This window comes from Aedes aegypti, chromosome 2 (assembly GCF_002204515.2).
Source record: "Aedes aegypti strain LVP_AGWG chromosome 2, AaegL5.0 Primary Assembly, whole genome shotgun sequence".
Taxonomy (NCBI): Eukaryota; Metazoa; Arthropoda; class Insecta; order Diptera; family Culicidae; genus Aedes; species Aedes aegypti.
Window position 1 is genome coordinate 444,424,674 of NC_035108.1, and position 22,651 is coordinate 444,447,324.

The 22,651-nt window shown below is 39.2% G+C and overlaps 1 protein-coding gene across 3 annotated transcripts; it reads left to right on the forward strand.

The window, feature by feature from the left end:
* The first annotated feature begins 248 nt into the window (after positions 1 to 248).
* LOC5565848 (ubiquitin-conjugating enzyme E2 E1) lies at positions 249 to 18,642 on the forward strand. Of its 3 annotated transcripts, none has more exons than XM_021847918.1 (5): positions 249 to 399; positions 9,459 to 9,953; positions 10,017 to 10,164; positions 10,223 to 10,307; positions 16,911 to 18,642. In XM_021847918.1, the coding sequence occupies exons 2-5, from the start codon at positions 9,498 to 9,500 to the stop codon at positions 16,921 to 16,923; spliced, it is 702 nt and encodes a 233-aa protein (XP_021703610.1). In that variant the 5' UTR covers positions 249 to 399; positions 9,459 to 9,497; the 3' UTR covers positions 16,924 to 18,642. The 3 variants fall into 3 exon arrangements, with proteins under 3 accessions (XP_021703610.1, XP_021703611.1, XP_001650207.1); XM_001650157.2 differs by lacking the exon at positions 249 to 399 and adding an exon at positions 6,356 to 6,529; XM_021847919.1 differs by lacking the exons at positions 249 to 399; positions 16,911 to 18,642 and adding an exon at positions 6,353 to 6,529 and having other exon boundaries at positions 10,223 to 10,311.
* Positions 18,643 to 22,651: the final 4,009 nt, after the last annotated feature.

Consider the following 22,651-nt stretch of genomic DNA (forward strand, 5'->3'; position numbering starts at 1 on the left):
TATATATATATATATATATATATATATATATATATATCCTTGAGAATATTTTAGAACTGGTTCACATTTTAACGTTGCACAACTGAATACCCGTTAACAACCCCATTCGATTTTTTTTTCACCAAAACGGCCGAAAAGGGTGTTCCACATGAGGTGCACCTTTACTTTGAACAGTTTGTTCCGCTAGTTTGATGTTTCGGCTTGATTCATTTGTGTGCGTGTTGAGTGACTGTTGAGTTCTGGCTGCTGATTTTTGTTTTACAGCTCGAAGAAACTTCAGTTTCGTTGTCCGTGGTGAAGTGAATACTTTGCAGTCGAGTTCTAGTGGCAAAGCGGCTTTTGAAGTGGAAATTTTCTATGATCATTCAGGGCGCATATTTGTACGACTAGCGAATAAAGGTGAGATCGGATACATATTTTGGGATTCCGTGTGAGGTACTATCGTATGTTAGCGACGAGGTGAGATTTTTGCATTCGAAAAGTGCTTATTACGATGTTCTTAGCGAAAGATTCGCAGTGGGGTGAAGATACCGGATGGTGGTTAGTGAACTTAGGTTCAGACACCGCATACTTGTGTTGGGGTTCGCTCGTGTTGTGCAGTGTTGCCGTACGATAGCAGTTTCCTAATCTCAGAACGTAGAACAAAGTGTTTGATATTTCATAGTAAATTTATAAACTGCTATGCTTTTCGTATATTTTTTTGTAATATACAGATTATATTGAGAACATTACAATTAAATTCAAATATTCCTTGGAATTCCGTCTCTTCAGTTTAATCTTAATAGTTGTATAAAATATGTTCCAGATGAAGATGTTTCAACATATTTGACAGCACTGTCGTTTGTTCATCCATCCGCAGGAAGATGAACGCTAGTTACTGAGTGACTGCATATGTTGGGTCCTCGGCTTCGGCTGCTCTCTGAGAAGTCTACAGTAAAATAAAGTCACACAAAATTAGCTAACTAACGCAAAGCTGAATCACACACTGAAAACAGCTTTGTAGTGAAAATCACTACAAAAGGGGTTAGAATTAACAGACTTGCACCAACGTTTTTCAACCGAAGGGATCTCATGATTATCATAACAAGATCTATTGTAGTTTTTACCATTATGACAGAATTTAGTCAAGGTTGTTGTCTACACTAACGAATAAACTATTGTGTAGTCAAATATACGATACAAACTTATTATTTTGGCTGTGTTGAAATTACTGCTACGTGGTTATTTGAAAATCTTGATTTATTTATTAGAACAACGTATTTTTCATTTTATTTTAATTGTATCGTTAATTAAATGCATATTATACGGTATGCTGCCAGAAAATACATTAATGTATTGGGAACCGTCTTAGGTTTTCCGAATGTAGGTATATTGGAGAAGAACTTCGTTCGAACCGCATGAAACGTCAGTAAAAGCGAAATATTCGCCGCTGAAAGTAATACAAAAATTGAAGGATTGAGTGAATAGACAACTAAATTTAATGATCGATGTAAACTTACCACCGGATCTCCATTGGAGTAGGAAATAATGGGTTATGCAAAGAAACAATCGTTCAACTTCACGCGATTTGTTCCCAGTTGGATCTAAAAACGAAACAGCATCAAACAAATGAGAAAAACAAGCAGCTTCTGTAAATAACTGACTTATAATGAATGATTTTCCAAGTTTCCAATTAGTGCTTATTATTTTACAAGTCCAAATGCTTTAAAATATGCTGTTTTGGGTGGAAACTTGAATTTTTCCTGCATGTCAACTTTAGAAATACAAAAAATAGAAAGATAAGATGGTGGACAGTAAACAAACATGATTGGAAAAAAATACTGCGAGTTAGTAAATTATACATTCTAAATGTTTTAGAAGTGACAATTCATTTTTGATTACAATAATTTTATCTTATTTTTACAACAAAGATGGTAGATTAAACTATAAAATGTCAAAATATATGTAAGTTTTTTCATAACATTGTATTCTTAAATTTACCATGCATGGATGACCATGTACATTCTTAAAGTAATGCAATGTCAATCAATTTAACTGAATTTTTAGTAATTTTGCCCATGTTTGCTCATTGTAAATTTTACTATTATGATGTCGTTCGAATTACGATACCATTTATTTCAGTGCACGGGGTTTTGATTTCAACTTTTTCTTTTTCTTCTTGGCATTAACGTCCTCACTGGAACAGAACCTGTTTCTCAGCTTAGTGTTCAATGAGCACTTCCACATTTATTGCGCATTTCTTTCACCACTGGACTATGGCAGAAGTTTTTACATGTCAAGCGTGTGCTAGAATAAGGGCGTAAGTCGCATGATCTTTTCATCGATCCTCTCTGCAACGATGCAATCTTGCGTCCCGAGCTGAAAAAATGCTGACAAACTTGCGTTGTCACCTCTACTCGTAGAAGAGAGGATCGATGAAGAGAAATCGATCATGCGACTTACGCCCTTATTCTAGCACACACTTGATGTGCGGAAATGCTTATAAAAGTGCGCGATTGGATCAAAGCGAGTCGATGTCTTCAGCGGGGTTATTCCTCGAAGTCCAAATAACAACCCCTTTGAAGACATCGAAATGATTCGATGCAATCGCGCACTTTTATTACCATTTCCGCACATGTGAAAAATCGATGTTTGCATTCGGATTAATCGATTTTTTTAATCGATGTTAGGAGCCCCTAAAATCGGGTGTATCGATTATCTTCATTCGATTCATTTTGTTGAAATCGTGAAATATTTCTTAATAAGTTTGTGGAAAAAAACTGATGTGAATGAAAGATGTTGAAATCGAATGTAAAGGCATTTGGTCTCATTTCAAACTTCATAAATTTCAATTGCTTAGCCGAGTGGTTAGAGTCCGCGGCTACAAAGCAAAGCCTTGCTGAAGGTGTCTGGGTTCGAATCCCGGTCGGTCCAGGATCTTTTCGTAATGGAAATTGTCTTCACTTCCCTGGGCATAGAGTATCATTGTACCTGCCACACGGTATACGAATGCAAAAATGGCAACTTAGGCAAAGAAAGCTCTCAGTTAATAACTGTGGAAGTGCTCATAAGAACACTAAGCTGAGAAGCAGGCTCTGTCCCAGTGAGGACGTTAATGCCAGGAAGAAGAAAACATTTCAATTTTCATCTGATTCGAATCGATTTGAAAACATCGATGCAAAGGATTCGAATTCGGCAGTTCAAATGTGAATCGATTCAGTTACATTGATGTTCTGGACAAATTTGCCCAACGCTAGTGGTGACCAATCGATCAAGGTGGATCAAGTTTTCAGCTTGAGCCGCAGTCAGAGAATCAGATTATTTGTGTGTGAGATTTGTGAATGAACTTCAATTGACATATGTACAAACAGCAGACAATTACGAATTCTTCCAGGATGTTGGGAGAACACAGGATTAGACACATAGAACATTTTTCAACCCCCCACCCCCCATTATAAGATTTTTTGTATGAAAATAAAAAAATATTGTATGGCGTTTAAGAAATCCCAAACCCCCTCCCCCCATGAACCCTTACGTAATTAATGGGGTCGTCCATTAATCTATAATTATTGAAATTTATTGGCTGTTTTCGGTGACCGTTTAGCTTCAGCAGAGCTAGCGAACGTTTTACAAAACTTATGTAACTCGCCATCTTCTAGGCATTACCGTCTCCACTTAGCTTAGTGTTCTTATGAGTACTTCAACAATTATTAACTGAGAGCTTTCTCTGCCTAAGTTGCCATTTTCGCATTCGTATATCGTGTGGCAGGGTACGATGATACTCTATGCCCAGGGTCAAGGAAATTTCCGTTACGAAAAAATCCTGGGCCGACCGGGAATCAAACCTAGACACCTTCAGCATGGCTTTGCTTGGTAGCCGCGGAGTCTAACCACTCGGCTAAGGGCCCATTCACAAATTTCATAACGCTAAAGGGAATGGGTGGGTGTCCTGAGAATGTTACAGCTCATACATTTGTTTTAATTATTAATACAAAATGCGTTACTAGGGGGTAGGTGGATATTGAAAATAACAATTTTTAGCGTTATGAAATTTGTAAATAATCCCAAGGAAGGCCTCATGTAAGGGCTCATTCATTTATTTCATAACGCTGAAATTGGCCCTTTTGGACACCCACGCACCCCCTTCAGTTTTTGTATGGGCCGTAATATTGTTTGGAAACCCACCCACCCTCTCCAGCGTTATGAAATTTGTGAATGGGCCCTAACTCGCCATACTATTTGCAAATAACTCTCGCGTAACAATTCAAAAGGGCTAATCCTCAGATCGTTGACTCTGAGAAATTTTTGAATATTATTCACCACATTTTCAATTCCTATTTTTCAGTTCAATTCAACCAATGTGATTTCTTGCTAGTTGAGTGACGATTCACTATCACTACACGCTGATAATTGATTTTATTCTGAAAACTGACAAAAATGTGGAAAAAATCATTAGTTTAAATGCATTAATGAATGTTTGCCCTTTACTGGCATAAACCAGATTTGCTGGTATGTCTGAAACATAGTATTTGGAAACTTGCAATCAGAAGACACAGTGTGTTTGTTTGACAAATTGAGACATGAATTTGCGAAAAAATACGCGTTCTAGTGAGACTCGAACTCACGACTCCGGTCTAGCGTACACGGAGTCGTGAGTTCGAGTCTCACTAGAACGCGTATTTTTTCGCAAATTCATGTCTCAATTTGTCAAACAAACACACTGTGTCTTCTGATTGCAAGTTTCCAAATACTAGTTTAAATGCTTGGCCCATTTTCGATTTTCATCAAGGCATGGGCCTTTTTTATTGGCCAAAATAGAATTTTATTAGCGTGCTTGGCCCAAGGCTAGGCCTTTTCGGTTTTCAATGAATGAGCAAGAGAGAGTCATTGGCATGGCTAAGGCCAATGACAGTTTGCGAAATTTTCCGATTGTAGGCCCTCTTGATGGAGCGAGAACCAATCATTGGCCTTTTCGAGTGGGGGCCAATGAATGATTTGGAAAAAAGCGGTTATTGGCTGTTTTGAAAACCGAGTTTATAGCGGTAAGTTTTATGATTATGTTGACAATGTTTGCATAGTTTGTGGGTGTTGGGAGATGCTATCGAATGGTATCAAAACCCGATTTGTTTACAGTTTGATCATTGGCCCTTTAGAACTGTTACGCGAGAACTCTGCTGTGATGATGCCATCATGCGCGTGTGAAAATGTTTCTCCGTGAACAATCGATACTTTCGATATCAAGCATAATTTTTCAAATCGGCGTATCTAACATTTGGATGGATTCGAGAAAAATGCGATGCAATATATTGTAAAGCATTTTAAATCCTATTTAAAATGTTTTGCATTTTTTCTATTTTTATGTCTTCTACAAGTTGAAAAAAAGAACACTGTTTCTAACCACTATTAAACAATTCCGATTCGTTTTGAATTAGATTGAAAAACTGGTGAAATTATCGAATAAACCCTTTTGCTTTGTGCTACTCACATACACCATGATGATTCGTCGATACCATACCTTGATTGATACATACACCTTGCTTGATGCGTCGGTTTGACAGTTCGTTTTTCACATGCGTCACGTCATATACACCAGTATTGTTTTGAAGTTGCACATACACCGGTTTGCAAATTCCCATAAAACTTAATAAAGCTAGTAAATTCGACAGTTTCTACGTTCAACTACAAAGAATATTGGTTTCCGAATGTTTCCAATTTCAACTCGACTAACAGGAGCGCCGGACGGAGCCGTGAGTAACAAAAGCAGATGGAGAACAATTCTTGTGAGAAATTTGGTAAGAAATATTGTCTAGAACCGAATACTGATGATGTTCCACATCAGTTTGACTACGCGTCAGCTAGCTGCAATTGTAGAAATCCGAATTTCTCGATTTCCAACATGTTTAATGATTCGAAACGATATGACGTATCTGCTGATTCAAATTTTATGTTTTGATTCTGCATATAGGTCGCATTACTATGAGCATATTTACGGTGTATGTGCTAGCATGAAAATGTTGACAGTTGAGTCGCTTTACAAACGTAGGGTGTATGTAGCCAAATTAAAAACACTGAGTAAAGTGCACATAGGACAGAATTGAAATTTATTTAAAAAAAATCGAAAAAAGGTTTTAGGAATAGTTTTGTAGGCTCAATTTGTAGATTATGCGTTTGTCAAGCCCATGCAAAGCAAATCTCGGTTTGTTTATTTTTGCAGATACGTCAGATTGAAGAATTATGCTTGATATTATCTGACAGCTGCGAAAGAAGATGGGACAGTTTGTGATGTTCTGCTAGATGTATCGAATGAATGCGTCTGAAGAACGCTTTGAACCGGGTGGATGGTGAGTGACGTGAGCGACCATCGTTCATCGCGGTGTGAAGGTGGAAGCAAAAGGAGGAGACCAACAAAACCAAAAAGTGTAAAGTCTGTGATAGAAAGAAGGCAGGCGATAAATTTCCTGCCTGTTGGAGGAATATTTTTTCGGTGCTTTTACCTGGTGGAAACTATTGAAACAATTGCCCAATTGTTCGGTTAGGATCCAGGATTTAGGTAATTCTTTTATTGACGGTGTACAATGTTGTTAATCGTATAAATATCGCAAATTAAGTTTGGAAAATTTAGTCTCAAAATGGCCGCTTTGATTTATTGGAAAAATAGGAACCTAACAATTTACATTGCAATCTCAGTTGATATTCTTGTTTGATTATCAGTAGTTAAATGTGCAGTTAATTATGGTGATTTTCTCGGAACAAAAGGATTACAATTTGATCGAGAAAGGGCCCACAATGTCCTTGGAAAAGTGCATTCTTTGCTGATAGGTTTTGTATCGATTGAATTGAAAAAGTTGTGAGGCTATGGTGGAGGAAGCAACTGCGAAAAGCCGAAACAAAGAAAGAAGCAATCATTCTCAGAAGCGCTGTTCTTCTTCTCCGCAGTTCTTATAGAATCGCGTTCTGATAGTTTCCGTTATATAAGATTTTGTTTGATATTTGTTTAAAAAAAAAAAAACAATATTTAGACCTATGTGTAATTTCTCTACAGTCCTTCCACAGTTATAAATCAACAAACTAAGGACCACTTTCTTAAAGAAACTATAATCATGGTGACATTTTTTAAAGCGAACTATAACCCTGATACTGCAGAATATAGTTGTTTTCATGAATATACTATATAATTCAAGATACTTATGAAAAAGTGTCGATTTCGATAGAAATTTCAAACGTTGTCCATCCCACAGAACTGAAGCAGTGAAACAGGAGGATCCTTATTATGAATCGACCCATATTATGGATTAGAACATTAGAGCTGCCATTTATCTGCGAAGTATGCTGAAGGTGTTTGGGTAAGATTCCCAGACGGTTCCTTTCGTAACTGGAAATGTCAATGACTTCGCTGGGCATACGGATACCATCTGATCAGTTGGGAAAATCAGGACATTCCATGTATTTTCGGTACAATGTGGGCCTCGTGGCCGTGCGGTTAGAGTCGTCAGGCATTTAAGCGCATCGTGTCATGGGGTGTGGGTTCGATTCCCACTTCAGCCATTGAAACTTTTCGTCAGAAATGTTTCTCGGCTGAGCCACTGGAGCATGCTTGTCCCTTGTCTAGTGTTAAGTTACAGTCTGTGCAGCTAAATGGCTGAAGACGGTGTCCGTGTCTTTTAAAACTCACCGGATTTGTTAAACAATTTTTGCCGCAAACAGCTGTAAATCAGAACATTTCCTGCTAAATCAAAAACCTTAGCTGGGCATGGAGTATCGTCGTACCTGCCACACGATACAAAGAAGATGTAAATGAACGAGTAAAATCATATATTTTGGCGTTTGTCTTGTATCGTATGTTTGATTCATAACTGTGGTATGGTTTTCAATGATCCATAGTTGTGAATCAACGCTTCTAGGAGTATGGTGGACATTTTTTATCACAGAGATAGGAATAATGATTAAAATCCCATAATAGATTGCGAAGCTTTGTAGGTTACAAGCTATAATTTAGGTAAAATCTTTTTCGTTCAACAGTAATTTTAATTGATTATAAATCTTGAGTTTGATCCAACATTAATCCATGTTTGTGGATTATCCTTACCTGCGATTAATTTGATATGTAGTCGCATAAGACTTAAATTACAACTGTAATATGCATGTCTCGTAACGCAACCTTTACACGGTGCGCTACGAGGTAAGATCTACCAACCCGAACTCTAGCGTAATTGATTTTCATCCTAGGGTTTTCGTTCTGGTTATTCAAGGGTTTGCAACGTCTAGTTCTTTTTGCCGGTGACAGTCTGGATTAAACATCAACCCCTATGCATTGTCTTGTAGCCAGGCTTGATAATTCTCCTCAACATCATCAGAGTTCGGTGACATACTCTAGAGCAGCGTGCTGCCAGTGCCTCTTTGCGAGGGAGCCAAAAAATGCTAAGCAGCGAGGCAACGAAAAATGAGCGAGAAAGATGCAGCACAAAAAAAAAACCGAGTTAAATTCCATCAAAAAAGGGTGCTCTCACAACTCCCCGAGGACTGTCTGTTCGGGCGGCAGACTCGAGAGTTCGTTTGAAGTGTGAGTGATGGTGAGCATCGCAACGAGAGAGAGAGAGTGTCTGAAAAAATCCTCGCATTTTTCTGCACTCTCACTCGAATCGCTTGAGGATCTGTGTTGAAAATTTTGAGTTTATTTTTTTCTCCTCAGAAAAACGGCAAAATCGCCTCCTCTTTGCATCGCAGAGGAGTTTCTATCAAGCCTGCTTGTAGCTAGTTGAAATCCTTGGACTCTGGCCGAGTCTAAAAATGATACACGTAGAGTTACATATTTCTCAAGGAGCATATCAATGTGCTGATCGTCTCTTAGCACACCAGAATCGTAATGTGCTGCGCTAGCAGGTGCGTTAGGTGTTGTGCACCCGGGGAGGCACGTATCATGCGCTACGCTCGCCATCGCTATCCTAATTGGGTTGTTTAGCGATGAAAAAGTTACAATTTTTCGTAGCTTCATCGAAAGAGATCATTTTTCTAAATATAACACAATTTTATTGCGCTTCAATATCTTAATTTTGACATTATAAATTATTAATGAAGATTTCAGTCTGTAGATTCAATGACACTTTAATTTACATAAGGACAGCTCGTCCCGTAGTAAAATTTGTCGAGGGGTGATTCGAAAGTGATTTCCATACTAACTTCGAACGAAATTATGGATTGTGGCTCAATTTTCTACGTAGAATCAGATATGTAGAAAACCCGATAGGGTGCAGAGCTACTTGGGCACTTCCATGATTCACTTTGGCATGAGGTTTTTTTTCGGCCAAATTGTCTGAAACTTTGCAATAAGAAGTTTTCCAATACGGTGCATATTGAGGACAAAGATGAGCTTTGTAGCTTTCAACAAACCGTACTGCCGAAGTGATTCAAATGTGAAAAAATTATAATAACAGAAATACCAACAAGACTTAAATGATTACCATTCTGTTATTACGTTCTAGCTCGGAAGTTGAGTGCAATTGTGCAGCTTGAGGGCAAACATGTCGACCAGTGCCGGATCGAGTAGCACTGCCGGAGCAACGGCCGCAGGAAGTGGTGGTTCTTCGGCAGGAAGCGCAGGAGGCAGCAGCGCAGCTGGTGCTGGCGGTGGAAGCAGCAGTACTGGGTCCGGCGGTGGACGTCGTAACGGCAATGGAAACGGCACCGGCAGTGGAAACTCCACCCCCGAGGCACCATCCGTGCCCAAGCCCGAGACGAAGGAAACCAAGTCGAATCCGAAGATTTCCAAGGCACTGGGAACGTCGGCCAAGCGTATCCAGAAGGAGCTGGCCGAAATCACACTTGACCCGCCACCGAACTGCAGTGCCGGTCCGAAGGGCGATAATCTGTACGAATGGGTGTCCACCATTCTCGGTCCACCCGGATCTGTCTACGAGGGAGGTGTGTTCTTCCTGGATATTCACTTCTCACCAGAGTATCCGTTCAAACCGCCAAAGGTAAATCAAGTGATTTGCGCTATGTTAAAACTTTATTAACAACAATCTGAATCCCGCAAACAGGTCACATTTAGAACGAGGATATATCACTGCAATATCAACAGTCAAGGTGTGATCTGCCTCGACATCCTCAAGGACAATTGGTCTCCGGCGCTCACCATCTCGAAAGTGCTGCTTTCCATTTGTTCTCTATTAACAGACTGCAATCCAGGTAAGATTTCGATAAAAGTTCCATGAAGCACCGTAGGTAATTGTTTCCAATTTTACAGCCGATCCACTGGTTGGAAGTATTGCCACACAATATCTGCAGAATCGGGAAGAGCATGATCGGATTGCTCGCCTGTGGACTAAGAGGTGAGTTTGTTCTGATCGATACTTGTTGGATGGGCCAAGATAGCTGCAGCTATCCCATCGGTCAAGGATCTTTTCGTAATGGTAAGTTTCTTGACCTCCCAGGGCATAGAGTATCTTCGTACCTGCGTACGAATGCAAAAATGATTAATTGGAAAAGAAAGCTCTCAGTTGATAACTGTGAAAGTGCTTTTAGCACACTAAGCAGAGAAGCAGACTCTGTCCGAGTTCTTTAGCCTGCTTCCCAGCTTAGTATTCTGAGAGAACTTACATAGTTATCAACTGAAAGCTATCTTTACCAAGTTGATACTTCATGCCCAGAGAAGTTGAGGACATTTCCATTACGGAAAGATAGGCTAAGGGAAGGCCTTATGTAGGATGAGTAACAAGAGCTAAAAACAAAACATAGACTATGTATTAGCAGAATTAGGGGGAGATCTACGCAAACATTAGTCTCCAGAATAGCTTTCTTTACTACTAATACACCATCTTGATTGGACCATGATTTCTCAATGTTTCGACTTTGTCCGGTATTGGGTGCTGTCCGGTACTGGGGGATCTCCCCCTATACAATGCTTGTCTAAGTCCTTCTTTCCGATCTTACGTTCCAATTGGGAACAACAATCCCACTTGTTGGCTAAGAGCTTTTTGCAAGAAATTTTATTCGTGATTTATTGCTTAACGAATAATCTGATTTTATTAGCTTTTCTAACTACAAGAACAAGAAATTTAAGGGCAATGATTCATATATCGAAAACAATTGAATAATTTTTGAGCGTTTCTTTATTTTTATGTGGAAATATCATCTGTCAAAAATATTTTACAATACCTTTATTTGAAAAATTCGAAAAGCTTAGAGAAATCCATTTTAAAAAGGAAAAAACGATCTTTTAGCCAGATTATTCCAAGTTTCCTTAGCAAATCTGCAAGGAACTCGTCGAAAAGTCGGTCTAAAAGCTGACTACCGGGGTGACCTGGAATGTGATTTTGATGTTAGGTATTTCTTCTGCAAAGTTTGTCTTAACAAAATCTTCCTCGAATCTGTCGATTAATCGATCCAAGCATCACATCAGGAATATTCCAGGGATCTCACAAAAGCATAGCTTGTCAAAAATACAGAAGGGATCATGAAGTGATCAATATTCTCCACCTTCAGGGATTCCTCTGCTAGCAGTACCGCCAGAAATTATTGTTGGGATTCCTCCATGTATTGCTCCTGGCATTTTCAGAGATTTCACAAGAGTTCCTTCCCGACATTTCGTTTAAGAATTTCTGGATAAATTTATCCATGAATTCCTAAATGGATCCCAACAGCATGGCTACGTATATTTCTATGTAGAGGAGCCTTTAGGATTTTTGAATGTATTATATCAGAAGTACCGTAAAGTGCCCTAATTCAGCGCAGTGCCTAATTCCGCGCATTTCATGCGAAATTATTTATATATGGAAATACACATTAATATTTCAGCAACTTTTAATGCTATTCGAGGCTACTCTGATTTAGATTAAGTTTGAATCGCAAATAAAAGGATATAAGGCATTTTTTCGCGGCATAAAAAAATAATCAGTGAAGGCTCGTAGGAGTAGACGTCATTTTTCTAATTTTCTTAGCGTCCGTGCTAAGACTGTAGGACAACAACAAACGCGATTTCTTCATTAAAAATGTTTCATTTTTTATGCAGTATTCCATAGAACTACTTGCTAAAGATATGTTCCATGGTACTTCTATGAAATCTTATCAAATATTAGCATAATTATTGAGTTTTATTCAAAAAAGTATTACGCGGAATTAGACCACGTCTTTTTTTCATAATGCCCTAATTTATGCAGTATTCCATAGAACTACTTGCTAAAGATATGTTCCATGGTACTTCTATGAAATCTTATCAAATATTAGCATAATTATTGAGTTTTATTCAAAAAAGTATTACGCGGAATTAGACCACGTCTTTTTTTCATAATGCCCTAATTCCGCGAACTGTTCTTCGCATAACAACAGACAAGTAAAACATGCTATATCCGTCTTCACATCTGTCTATTTCTCTGAAAAGTAACTTCATGCGTACATACGTTTTATGTACAAGCGGAATATCGGGAAAGCCCACTTAGGCAGCGTCCATAAATGACGTAGCATTTTTTGACCAATTTAAACACCCCCTCGTAGGCTTCGTAGCCTATTTTTCCATACTTTTAATACATGATTCGTAGCAAAATCGTAGACTCCCTCCTCCCCCTGAAATGCTACGTCATTTATGTACGGTCCCTTACAGGGAAAAATACCACGTGGTTTATGCATAGCCCCAAAAAGAAGTCTATACATCTGTGCGCACAAAATTGACTTAGCATAATGAACCACACATAACGTTGCCAATGTACACTTGTTTATGATTCTTATTTGTATTATACAATCCATATAGAATTATTGGAAAAACAACATATATCATAATTTGTAGAAGACCCCACAAATTACGACACACTCTCGGGAAATGATTCACGGAAACGTTACGATCCCTACATAATTTACGAAGCCTCCATACAAAAAGTATGATAATACGGGGGAAAGGGATTGAAAATGGCCATATTTTGTGTGACGTAATTTATGGCTGACCCTTAGGCTCTTCTGAGGTTTCTTTTTTGCTTGAAAAATTAAGTTTCAGATACCCGTGGCATTAGTGGATACCATTAATTGATTTGCTTAAAACTTATTGATTCCAAGCAATAATGCGATCTGGTCCTTGTATTGCATGTACAGTGCGGAGTACAAATAGGGGTAGTCGGGTTTCGCCAATGGGGTGGAATGATTCACATTGGCATGGGGGTTTTTCAGAGGTCTTCCTTAGCAGAGTGGTTAGAGTCCGCGGCTACAAAGCAAAGCCATGCTGAAGACGTCTGGGTTCGATTCCCGGTAGGTCCAGGATCTTTTTGTAGTGGAAATTTTCTTGACTTCCCTGGACATAGAGTATCATCGTGCCTACCACACGATATACGAATGCAAAAATGGCAACTTCGGCAAAGAAAGCTTCAGCTTGAGCTTGAGCTTGATTGGCCGCCTGTGGATGCTACTCCAGTATCGCCAGATCAGCTGCACTTACACAAGGAACCAACCGAATGACTGTTTGGGACTAACAGGCATCCTCAGTGTATAAGTGCTGGTAATAGGGGGGTCTGTAGCCTTGAGGTTACGCTTTCGCTTCATAAGCGGAAGGTCATGGGTTCGATTCCCAGCCCCTCCACAAAAAAACCCGTCCAGCCACCAGAAGACGCCTCACGGAGGACCGTGCTTTGGGGAGCACATCCATCCTCCGTCAGTATCAGATGGTGACTGAGACAAACTGACCCTCTTCGCAGGCAGCTAGCCTCACTAACAGCAGAGCTCTCTCCTACCTGCTCGTTGTGAGAGTAAAAGAGTAGGAGAGAGTGAAACTAGATGTAAATATAGATAAGTTGAAAATAGATCTGTATCGGTAAAGAAGTTACAAGATCAACTGAGTCCGGCACAGTAGTGGCCACGAGCACGGACTGCCTTACAAAAAAAAAAAAAGTACTGGTAATCTTCTATTTTTAGCGGCAATGGTGCCTGCCACGTCAGAATGCAGACCAATGTGGGGAAGGGGGAGGAATTGATGATGCATTATACTGGCTCCCACGTAGACCGTATATACCACTGCATCTAAGCCAGTTCATGCGGGAGTGTATGGATTGGGGGATAGGCATGGCAGAGTGGTTTTCCTTTGTTGTTTTGCAGACTGCCTATGTATCAGGCGTAAGAAAAGGCATGCGCGTGGAAGAATGGAAGCGTTAGGGAAATGGTTTCTTGTCCGTCTCTGGTTCTAGCGTTTGCTATGAACGAATAGTTTGAGTGTGATAGATTTAGAATGGAAGATAGAAGCAAGTGAGATATATACAACTACAAAGTACGAGGAAAGGGACGGGCCTGGGATTGAACCCATGACCTTCTGCTTATGAAGCAGAAGCGGTAGCCATCAGACCACCAATCCCGTCAAAAGGCAACTTCGGCAAATAAAGCTTCAGTTAATAAATGTGGAAGTGCTCATAAACTATGCAATAAGAAGCATATTTAAGTCAAATATGAGCTCAGTAGATTTCGAAAGAGTATTTCATTTTTAAACTTTCCAGTTCAGTGAATAAAATAATTAAATTGTTAGATTCTATGAGATAATTTCACAACATAAAATAGGGTGCTCATATCACCCCATCTACAAAAAATCGACGAAAAATTCATTCGTGATTTTTTTTTAAGAAAACGGAAATCGTGCGTTTCTATAGTGTATTGATCTAAAAATTGCAATTTTAACGACTTATCTTCAGATGGCTAAATTGCCCCACTTTCCCCTAGACGAAATTCACACGTACCATTGCCACGGTATTGGTTATCTTTTTTTCATGTGATAGACAAAAAGTTAATAAAAAAAACTGAACGTAGACTAAAAAGTTACGGTTCATACTAAACTCCTTGTTTTCTCATACAAAAAGTGTTATGGGAGGGGAGGGGGTTGAAAATTTTCAATTTTAAGTGTTACGTAACGAATGGATACAGCCCCTCATCGAAATTAATGTTAATTTGATTGTTTCATGAGTGCCCGGAATTAGGCATTCATCTGCGCGGAATATGAAAAAGCGTTTGAAAAATGCGCGGAATTAGGCAATTTCAACGAGTGAAATATTTCAAAAAAAATCACGAATGTAAATTATGAATACAGTCTAGTTTATATTTTTCCCATAATCTAGAATAGATTTGCTAGCGATCCACCCATAAAGCTTTTTTGTTGATGCAATACTGATTTTTGATTAACCTTTCGAATCGCTACGCGTGATAAAGATGGACAAATTATGGGTGAAATTATAAAAAAAAAAATCCACGTGCTCGGCTGGGATTTGAACCCAGGACTCTTGTATGCTAGACGAGCGCTTTACCAACTAAGCTACCGAGCCACTTGGTGACCCAATAACTGAGTTGATTACAAGTTTAGAATTCAAATCCCTACAGACCACGCGGATCCCTTTCATAACCCATATCCATCCATCTCATATCACTACACACGCGGAAAGATTGACACATGTTTACCTTGAAATCAATCCAAAAGTTGTTTTAAAGTCCAGCAACTCCTGTAAAAACAAGCGGCCACCATCTTCAAATTTGAACTAGGAATGAACGCGATGTCAAAACAGAGAATGAACGCGATGATCTACGTGTTTTTTCACGTAGCAATGACGTTTGGATTATTTTGAGTGTTAGTGTAGCAAGATGGAATGAGATGGGATTCTAGCGAAAAGAGAGCATGTAGCTTCATATCACTGGGTTCGAATAACGACCTAAAAAATACACTAAAACGCATGAGTGCAACGAGAGAATTACAGAATATCCGGGAGATTCAGGTTTCTGGAATCAGTTTCATTTTTAAAAGTGTTTGCCGCGCAAAAACTGCTTCATCAAGCTACTTTAAATTGCCATGGCTAGTTCAGGGCCATTGACGTCTTGTGACGCTTTATTGTGGGCTAACTCAACATGCCAGCGATGAAAGGATAGCCAGGTACTAGAGATGGTCGCGTCTCGCGTTTTCAAACCCGGGTTTAAGGCTACAAAATTATCGGGTACGGGTCGGGTTCGGGCTTGAAAAAGTCGGGTTTAGTTGGGGTTGGAAAAAAATGTGAACAGAGTGACAAACTAAAACCTAAACTATGCATCAGATCATCGTTTCTGATGCATAGTTTAGGTTTTAGTTATCATCTTTTAGAACTCGGGTTTTTCTTAGACAAATTTTTCGGGTTTCCGCTCCGGTTTGGGTTTGAACAGCAAACATTTTTCGGGTCCGGGTTTGTTTTTTAATTGTTGTCTCGGGTTTGGGTTTGGAGAAATAAAATAAGTCGGGTACGGGTCGGGTTCGGGTTTGCAAAATGTAAAACCCGACCATCTCTACCAGGTACCCGTACATGTTTACAAAGTTGGCGGAATTCAGTGCCCTTGTTTGAGTTTGACATGTATAATTATCCTCGTAGTTTTGACGAAGGAATCCCTGGAGCCGAAGCAAGTGGTTTCTTTAGCAATAATGGATGTCACACTAACATTCCTTCCCTTCTCCGATGACCATAAAAAAGTGGCAGGCACCGTTTTTGACTGTTTAATGTTAAAAATTCTCGAAATTGTACGCTAAAGATGGTAAGCTACTTCCAAGCTCCGTCTGTTGATTCATTGTGCCATTTTGATTGTTCTGGTCAATCACGAAATAGTAACTACGAATTGTACGGTCATCTATGCTCATGCTCATGCTCTCTCTCTCTGGCGGAGGAAAATTAAAAAAAAATCTTCTGGGGATAGAGTTCTTGGCCTTATGAGTAGGAATGCCCTGTGCTCAAGGAAGTGCCGCCATTACTTTTTTTATAAATATACATTCAGAAAACACAGATGATGTGGTTTAGATAATCATTGTAAATGATAATATCTGTTAACAAATTTTATAAAACCATGTGATTAAAAATTGATAGATTGTTATCAATTTTTATCATCTTATCTTATCATCTTATATATCTTATCATCTTATATTTTTATCATCTTATTATAATTATCATCTTATCTTTTACTTCCAGATATGCAACGTGATTTCCTAAATCTGACGCTCTGTATATTTTTTATGTGAAAATCAGTAATATTTATAATTCTAACCATAACGAAGGAAACATACTACAACTAATAAACTAAATTGAAAACAAGAGTAATAAAAGTAGCAACAACTCAACAGAACAAAAGTCAAAATTCCAAATTTCAAACACAAGAGAATCCAACTGCAAAACGATCCGTTTCGACGTAGACTGGTATCCTTCTGCCGTGTCTGTTCGTGAACTGAGCTGTGAGCTTTTTCCGACGACTCAAATCTTCTCGTGTCACAGATTGCGAAAACATCTCAAGCCTCGTTTCACCTCGTTCTCCACGGATTAGAGCAACATACAAAACTCGCAATGTTACACTTTAAAGTTAATTTCGTTTGTCTTTTTTTCTGTATAGTAGGATTACCGTTGTGGATCGACGTGCCCTTATCAGGCGACTTGTCGGTGTTCCTCGATAGAACATCAATAGACACCTTCTAATTTGGTATTTAATTCAGAATCAATTTCAGAAGAAAGACTCAAGTCTCGTACCCCAGTGACGTTATATCGAGGTATACTGGCGTCAAATAATAAAACAAAATGTTAGCTGGTCCGCTCAGATGATATTGAATGAAAAACAGCTATCAACACTATTGAAGTAATTGAATGCTAGGTTTTGCAATTGAAATACATAATGTCGTCGTCCTTAGGAGATTGCAATCTTTGGTAACATGAGGTGTGAAGTTAGGGTGTTCTTTTCGGTAAAATATGTAGGTATTGTGGAATGATTAGCAGTATAGATAACTGTTTTGATGTCGCGATATGATTATCAATGATGTTTTTAATATCAGATAGAATGATTTCATTCGCTAGGATTTAATTATTGAGAGCAATTGCTTTTTGACGTGATAAATCTTGCTGCGCATTATTGCAGTTAAACCTCCATGAGTCAATGTTCCATTACTCGATATCGACTCATGGAACTATACTAAAAATCAAATTTCATGATTACTATGATGGTCCCCTCGAACAGCATTCCATAGCATTGCTGTTTCATGACTCGATATTTCCATAAGTCGATGGTCCCTTCAATATCGACTCAAGGAGGGTTGACTGTAATTGTGTGTAAATTCAGATGCATGTCCGATACTGTCGTTTCAAAGCGTGTCGATGTGGTTATAAAGAATGGCGTTTTTGTTCATCTTCGCTTCATGGCATCATGATGTGAAATTTATCAAAAGACTGATGCAGCTGATTATTAAAGTCATAAACAATGTACGATCTCAGACGAAAAGATGGAGGTATCTATTAGTAAAGAATGCATATAGTTGTGACAAACATGGTTTTATGCCGAGTTGAACGGTGGAGCAAAAACGCACATTCTCAGACAGAACGAAACAATTAGAACTGAATTGATAAGTAAATCTTCTTCACATCAAAAGCTATGCGTACCGGATGGAAAATCATTGGCCTAATTATGAACCTTTGAGGTTAGTGCAGTTTACCCACTCAATCATATACTGCAGTCATTTCACAATACTTGCTGCTGGAACACAAGCTCGTCATACAGGAGAGGTTTATTGTGTCGTTTCTTTTCAAAGCTATGACTGAATTCATTTGTTTTAAGTTCAGCCAGACAGGAGATTAGAGTCGAAAAGGTGGAGACACTCGAAATTGATGAAAAATACAATATTTAAACTATATGGATAATAAAAAGCAGTAAATGTGTACCGAACCGCGAATTATGGAATCCGTTTAAGGATATCACAGACCACATAAAAAGATTAAGGTGATTATAAAACGACGCCAAACTTTAATTTTCAAGTGCGCAAGACTGGAGAAACTGACAACAGTTTACGTTGAAAACCAATCAAACTGCTTGCTTGCTGGTGGTGACTAGAAATCCTTTATAGGCCTATTCACATGACGTCTTAAATCAGCTGATCGGGAAGCACTTTGACAGTTCTTCTATGAAAATGACAGGCCCGTGTTAGCACCGGTACTCCACCGATGTAAACAAATGCATAGACGGATCTGTCACATGAAAAGGCCTATAAGAGAGATTCGCGGAAGCTGACATTTCTGTCAAAGTGTGAGCCAATCGAGCAGCGAGACCTGTCAAAGTGTGAGCCAAACGAACATGCGTTATGTTTGTTTTGAACTTTTCTTGAAGAGTAATGTAATCCGCTTGAAATTATTTCGGTAAAAGTAATTTTGCATGAAGCAAAAAAATGAAATGTTTTACTTTTTGAATTTTTGTCAATGCGATTTTTAGTTTTTGATTTTTTCGGCTGTTTATTAGTTTTGATATGTAGCTCAAAGATCTATAATGAAACAAAATACACTTCATAGCAATGAGGAAGTCATGTCCGTGTTACAATATTATTCTCGACGCCGAGCAACATCAGCACTGCTGGTCTGTTGCCAAATCATTCCATTTTACTTCCGCTTATCTCTCTATAAAGGATCACTAGTGGTGACCAATGGGATAAATTTTCAACGCGGAGCGCTGTTTGGTTCTCAAGTCAAGGAATGTTTGAATTGTAACATAATGAGGGACACCACGTTAGGGACTATGAAACGAGACTAAGATTACTCACATCACTCATAGCATACGACCAATTTAAATGATTTCGTAAAGAGATGGGATACGGCTCGTTGAAAAAAGCAGAAAATACGATACAATTCCTGATATCTTTCGACACTCGACTGCAATTGGTCTTAAAGATAAAAAGATCTAAAACCAACTCAGCAGGAGAAATTTATCATAAGATGAATAACAGCTACGTGAAATTTTGGAGAATTTGTAGAAGAATTCATTAAAAATTCGTGGAATATCTCTTTTGTTATAAAATTTATAGAAAAATCCTTGTAAAAAGATCCTGGAGCACTGTGTTTTATTTTCTCGATTTCATGCGCTTTTCGAATAGCACCCAAACCGTTGATTTTAGCGATATAGTTTGTTCGGAGAAGTTTCTTGGTATATTAATGCGCAACTTTTGACGAAAACATCTTTGTGCTCAATCCACCTAGCAGTGAGATAGAAAAACTAGTTTTTCAAAACATTTAGATAGACATATGGTGTCTTCGGCAAAGTTGTAGAATTGGTAATTTGAAACAACTTTGTCAAAGACACGATTTTTCTGTCTCTTATACTTTTTGAGATATATGCCGTTGTATGTGAATGGCCCCTAAAAATCATACTTTTTATCATAACATTTTTCCAAGATTTTTAATATTTTTTGTGCTTTCTACAAAGCCGAACCCGAAACCCGTTTTTTTGCTGAACATATCATCACCCTATCTTTTGAAGTAATAAAGTTATTCATGAATTACTCTTTTTTCAAGGGTTAGTTTAGGCCTCTATAACTGTCTACGGCGCAAAATGGCGCTGACAACTTTTTTTCTAATCATGAAAGTACCATATCTCCCCTTTCGGCATTTGGTAAAAGTTTTTTTCTATAAGCGTCTTTGCATGGGTTTTTACTATAAAACCAATAAGCCTTATTAAAACGAATTCGACTGACAATTCTTTTACTTTAAGAAATAGAGAGGTGCGATGTTCAGCAAAAACACTCGTTTTAAGATGTTTAACAACTTTGTAGAAGACATGAAAATTTTTAAAAATCTTGTAAAAGAGTTACGGGAAAAGCCTTACAACGCAGGGGGGGCTTTTCTTCGGGAAAGCCTTACAACGCAGTGCAACACTGATTCATACTTCCGACCTATCTTTGGAACCTCCAATCCGTTACCAATGATAATGGCCTGTGGCTTGTAACCTTCGCTGCTGCTAGAGGAATGGCAATCAGCAGTACCACGCAAGAATATACGCAAACTCACCTGGCGATACCAAAATGCTCCCAAATAAACCATGTGCTGCTGGTTGATAAGAAACATTTCTCAGATGTCATGGATGTCAGAACCTTCCAAGGCCTAAATATCGACTCGGATCATTAACTCGTTGTAGCCAAAATTCAGGCGCGGTTATCCAGCGTCACCATTTCCAGACTAACAGAACACAGCGCTTCAATATCCAACGCTTGTCGATTGATAGGGTAGCTGCACAGTACCGCCAGCAGCTAGACGAGCAGTTGGGAAGAATCAACGTTTATGGACATGTCAGCATGACGCTATCTACAAATCTGTGACAAGAACGGCGCGGAAAGTGATTGGCATTGGTCAACGACGAAGACGAAACGATTGAAGAATGACAGACCAGAAGAATGTCGGCAGAAGCCTTATGCTTGTGGCCGGTACCCGACAGAACAGAGAGCGGTACGGGGCAGCGAGAGCCGTAGAAAAGCGAATCCATCGCAGAAAGAAATGATAGCACGAAGAGAGTATGGTAGCTGAAGCTCAAGATAGCATAAACCGGAACGATGTGCGGATATTTTATTCAATGGTCACAATACCATAGATCGAGATCGAGAAGGGAATTTGCAGATCGATAAAACGGCGGTGACTGACAGGTGGAATGAACACTTTCAGCAGTTGTTGAACGGTGAAAATGGAAATATAGCGAGAAACAGGATGAACATTGACGGTGTCGATCAAGCTGTGGACCCACCGACCATAGGACAGGTTAGAAAGGCATAGGACCGGGAAGGACGAGATCCCGGTCGAGCTTCTCAAGCACGGAAGTGAGCAGCTTCACCAGTCGATCCGCCAAGTATTTCTGAAAGTATGGGAGGACGAAGAAATGTCCACCGGCTGGTTGGATGGCCTCATATACCCAATCTACAAGAAAGGGCATAGACTAGAGTGTGCCAATTACAGAAGAATTACCCTGCAGCATCCGGCTTTCAAAATACGGTCGCGCATCCTGTTGAACAGACTGAGATCGCTCGAGGAGTCCATCGTCGACGAATGCCAAGCTGGTTTTCGTGAGGGCCGCTCGACGTTTGCCATACGAGTGATCCTAGATATATTCCGGAAGTATAAGCTGCAGATTCACAACCTGTTTATTGATTTCAAGACAGCGTACGATTCAGTGAGAAGAAATGAGCCTTGGCGGATAATGTCTGATCATGGTTTTCCGGGGAAACTATTTAGGCTGATACGTGTGACGCGGGATGGTTTGAAATCAAGTGTTTGGATTGCAGACGAGGTACCAAACTCGTTTGTGACGTTAGACGGTTAAAAGCAGGGAGACGCACTTTCAAATTAATTGTTCAACATGGTGCTATTAGGAGATCTGGCGTGCAGAGTGATTCCGCGAAGTGATAAGACGTGTTGCGGCTGCGAATGGACTATGTAACCAACTTAGGTACCACAACTCGCAAACGAAAAAAAAATAATAAATAAATACATTGATTTTGATTTTTCCGTCGGCTCTCTACGGGTACAAAGCGTGGATGTTCAAAGAGGCAGACCGGAAAGTCGAAAATAATATTGAGCAGGGAACAAGGTCGACCTCTACCGGAGATCACGAATACGTCCACAGCTGTACGCAGTGGAAGAGGACCTGGTAATCCCAGATGTTCGGGGCAACTGGAGAAGGGTGCACGACGTTAGGCATAAATACGTTAGGCATAAGGACGTTAGGCATAAGTACGATAGGCATAAATACGATAGGCATAATAGACGTTTGGCATAATGGATGTTTGGCATAATGGACATTAGGCATAACGGACGATAGGCATAATTCACAGAATAAAAATATGAAATTGTTTGTGTGAAAAGTGAACTGACTTTTTTGGTAATTGTGAAGGGTTTCGATGATCAAAAGTGTGTCTTTTGAATAA